The sequence below is a fragment of the Pinus tabuliformis genome, chromosome 6 (genome assembly GCF_031772625.1).
Source record: "Pinus tabuliformis cultivar Carrire ecotype Pingquan chromosome 6, CPIR1, whole genome shotgun sequence".
Classification (NCBI taxonomy): domain Eukaryota; kingdom Viridiplantae; phylum Streptophyta; class Pinopsida; order Pinales; family Pinaceae; genus Pinus; species Pinus tabuliformis.
In genome coordinates, this window is record NC_142292.1 from 411,317,985 (window position 1) to 411,321,187 (window position 3,203).

Here is a 3,203-nt window from a genome sequence, read left to right on the forward strand (position 1 = left end):
ATGAAGAATAAAGGTTGGAACCCTCCTGTCTGGTGGTCAAAACCCTTGTTCAAACTTAAATGTCCTAAAAAAGCCAGAATATTTTTCTGGTGCGCCTTAAACCATAAGATTCCTACTTGGGAAATCCTGCAAGCTCGGTTCAAGCAAGGTCCTGGAAGATGCCCCCTGTGTTTTTCTGATTCCGAATCCATCCCCCATCTGTTTCTATCATGCCCCTTTACAAAACAGGTTTGGGCTGAAGCGGAAAGACTTATAAATGTTAAAGTAAGATGGGAAGGAGACTGTTTGGCCACAACCTGGGAATATTGGTGGAACCACTTTCAAGAGAGGAATTTGAGGAATTTACCACCCATCATCTGTTGGGGTATCTGGATCGCAAGGAACCGTAGCATTTTTCGAGAACTGGCGACCCCGGGGACCGCTATTGCCATTCAAAGTAGCACCATTCTTGAAAGCATTCCTGTAAAGGAGGAATCGACAAATGTTGCCCCGCGGAAGGAACCTCGTATCAGAGAAGGGATTCCGTGGGCCTTCTTTGATGGGGCAGCACAAAACGATTACACGGGTGCCGGTTTGTGCATACATCTTAGCGTTTCTCATTCTCTAAAAGCCTCAGTGGGAATAGGAAGGGGGTCAAATAATTTTGCTGAACTTACTGCTCTAAAGTTGCTCCTCTGTTGGCTTGTTCACAAACATATCCTCACAGTTCAGATTTTTGGTGATTCGATGAATGTTGTAAATTGGGTTATGGAAAAACATAGATGCCAGCACTATATGTTGATGTCGTTACTTGAAGAGATTCAAATTTTAAAACAACAGTTTAATGTTTTTACTATTGATCACATCTACAGGGAATTCAATGAGGAAGCGGATCGACTATCTAAAGAAGGCCTGCAGCAAGCTGTGGGCTCTTGGAGAGTAACTGAACAGGACCATGATCAGATCCGTGTGTCGGATCTCCCTCCAAACATATAACTTTTCTTTTTTGCCTTTCCATTTATATGCACTGGTTTATCTGGGTTATTTAGATAATGGTGGCATATGTCAAACAATGTTTTTACACTCTTTTCTGTTAAGCTCTGGTTTAAAGAGCGGACTGTGATACGGTAACATATATGGTTTTTTCCTGGGCTGTTTTCCTCATGAGAGGAGGCCCAGGCGGTACTGTGGTTTTTTAGCTGTTTTCTTGGATGTGGCTGGTAAAGCCGAGTACAGAAGATGCTGTTAGTGCTCTGTAGGGGCGCTGATGATCATATCAGAGGAGTTTTGGCTCCTAAACAGGCAGTTTTTTACAGAATGTTAACTCATAAGCATTGTAACTTTTTTATTACTTATAAAAAAGTTCGTTTTTTCCTTGGAAAAAAAAAAAGAAAAAAGAAAAAGGAAAAAAGAAAAAAGTTAAATAAAAAAGAAATAAAACAAAAAAACAAAAAAATAATACCTAATAGAAATGGTAATTACTAAACCACCTCAACCAAACACTTTACAAATAAATAAATTTAAATAATAATAATAACTATAATTAAGTATCATAAATTTTTTAGTTAAAGATAAATTAGTAAATAAATATAATAACCTTATATGCCACCTTAACCTTTAAATTATCAGACTATTAAATAGAGTTAAATTGTTTGATAGTTTTACCATAGTTATTAAAATAAATGAATTTTAAAATTATCAGTATGCCAGAAAAAATAATTTTTCACTTAACTTGAAAAAAGCTTAATGCTATCTAGAAGTATAACTGCAGCAGAGAAGCTAGTTATCGTTATGGAACTCTATTTTGAAAAAAGCTTTATGCCATCTAGAAGTATAACTGCAGCAGAGAAGCTAGTTATCATTATGGAACTCTATTTTGGATGTGACTCAATTAATTATTTAAATTTATTTATCGAGACTATATTTGTTTCTAATTATTTAAATTTGTTTGGTAATTAATTTTATATATATATATTTTTATATTAAATATACATATTTTAAATTTCATTATGTAATTGATTTATTAAAGTTTTGAAATTGTATAAATTATTTAATAAAGAATGTTGTTAAATGGTAATATAAATTATAATATTTTTTGGTTTTATTAGACATATTTATCATTTCGGTCATAATATAATTTTTTTAGAAGTTTAATGTGTTAAAGGTAAACCTTTTAATAGTTTTGGAATTTTTTATAGACTTTTGATTGGGATTGCACAAAAACATCTGTGGTTAAATTTTGATTTGTGTTGTTTAAACTCATGAAGTAAGTGCTTTAATGCTTATCATGAACTGTTTATCCAGTTTAATTTATATGGCTGCACTAGTCTTAATTGTACTCACAAATCAAAGGTTGAAGTTTATCACCAAAGTAGTTATGCTAATTCTTCCCTTTCAATTAAATTGATTATGGTTTTTTAGGCATGTGGTATTAATAAACCAACATATTAGCCCATGGTATTGTAACAAAATGGAGGTGAATCTCCATAATCTTTTTTTCTCGGTGAAAAAACTAATCTATTAAAATATATACAAAGTTCGTAAATACATCATGGCAATACCAGTATGAGACAGGCTCTGGGCATTACACCCAAGAGCCGATAATGCATCAGACACCAAAACATACTCTCGCCCTCGCAGGGGCACCCGACTGAGACCGAGACTGAGACTGACTGTCGCTGACCATAGACGTAGGCCCTCGCAGGGGCAACAGACACAAAAAAGGGGTGCCAACCATTACCTCCCACGCAGGGGAGTCTGCTCTTGCCCATATCATTAACAAAAATTACATGACATAGATAACAAAACAGAAAACGCCAAAGACTATAACTGCAACTTGAGCGACCAGGCAAACCTTGAGCGCGGGCGCCATCATTCGTCCGGTTGCTCTTCCACAATTGGGCACCACCCATAGTAGTCCGGCTCAGCGTCAGTTGGAGAGGTCGCTGCCTCTTCCCCGATGCCCGCCTTTGGAACATTCTGAGCATGCTTGGCAATTTCCGGGTCGGTAGCCGGAACCTTTGCTTCCTGCTCCATATCAGCTTCCGGAGCCTGCTCTGCTTCCTCTGGGTTGACTTGCATCCTTTGCCCCTGAACATTCATGGGGTCGTCATCATCTGGATCATTCTCAATAAACAGAACAGAAACATGCGCGCTAATCCTTGGGTTGTTTGTCGAGCTGGTAAAATTGAAGATGGTGGAACCAAAGGCTGGCAGGGTGGTCG

General features: G+C 37.1%; 1 protein-coding gene across 1 annotated transcript; it reads left to right on the forward strand.

The window, feature by feature from the left end:
* LOC149259046 (uncharacterized) lies at positions 1–975 on the forward strand. The gene has a single exon (XM_089448987.1). It carries the CDS (start codon positions 1–3, stop codon positions 973–975), a length of 975 nt encoding a protein of 324 aa, XP_089305113.1.
* The last annotated feature ends 2,228 nt before the right edge of the window (positions 976–3,203 follow it).

Excerpts from the sequence above, each read along its gene's own strand:
- LOC149259046 (XM_089448987.1), top strand. The coding sequence starts at position 1 with ATGAAGAATAAAGGTTGGAACCCTCCTGTCTGGTGGTCAAAACCCTTG.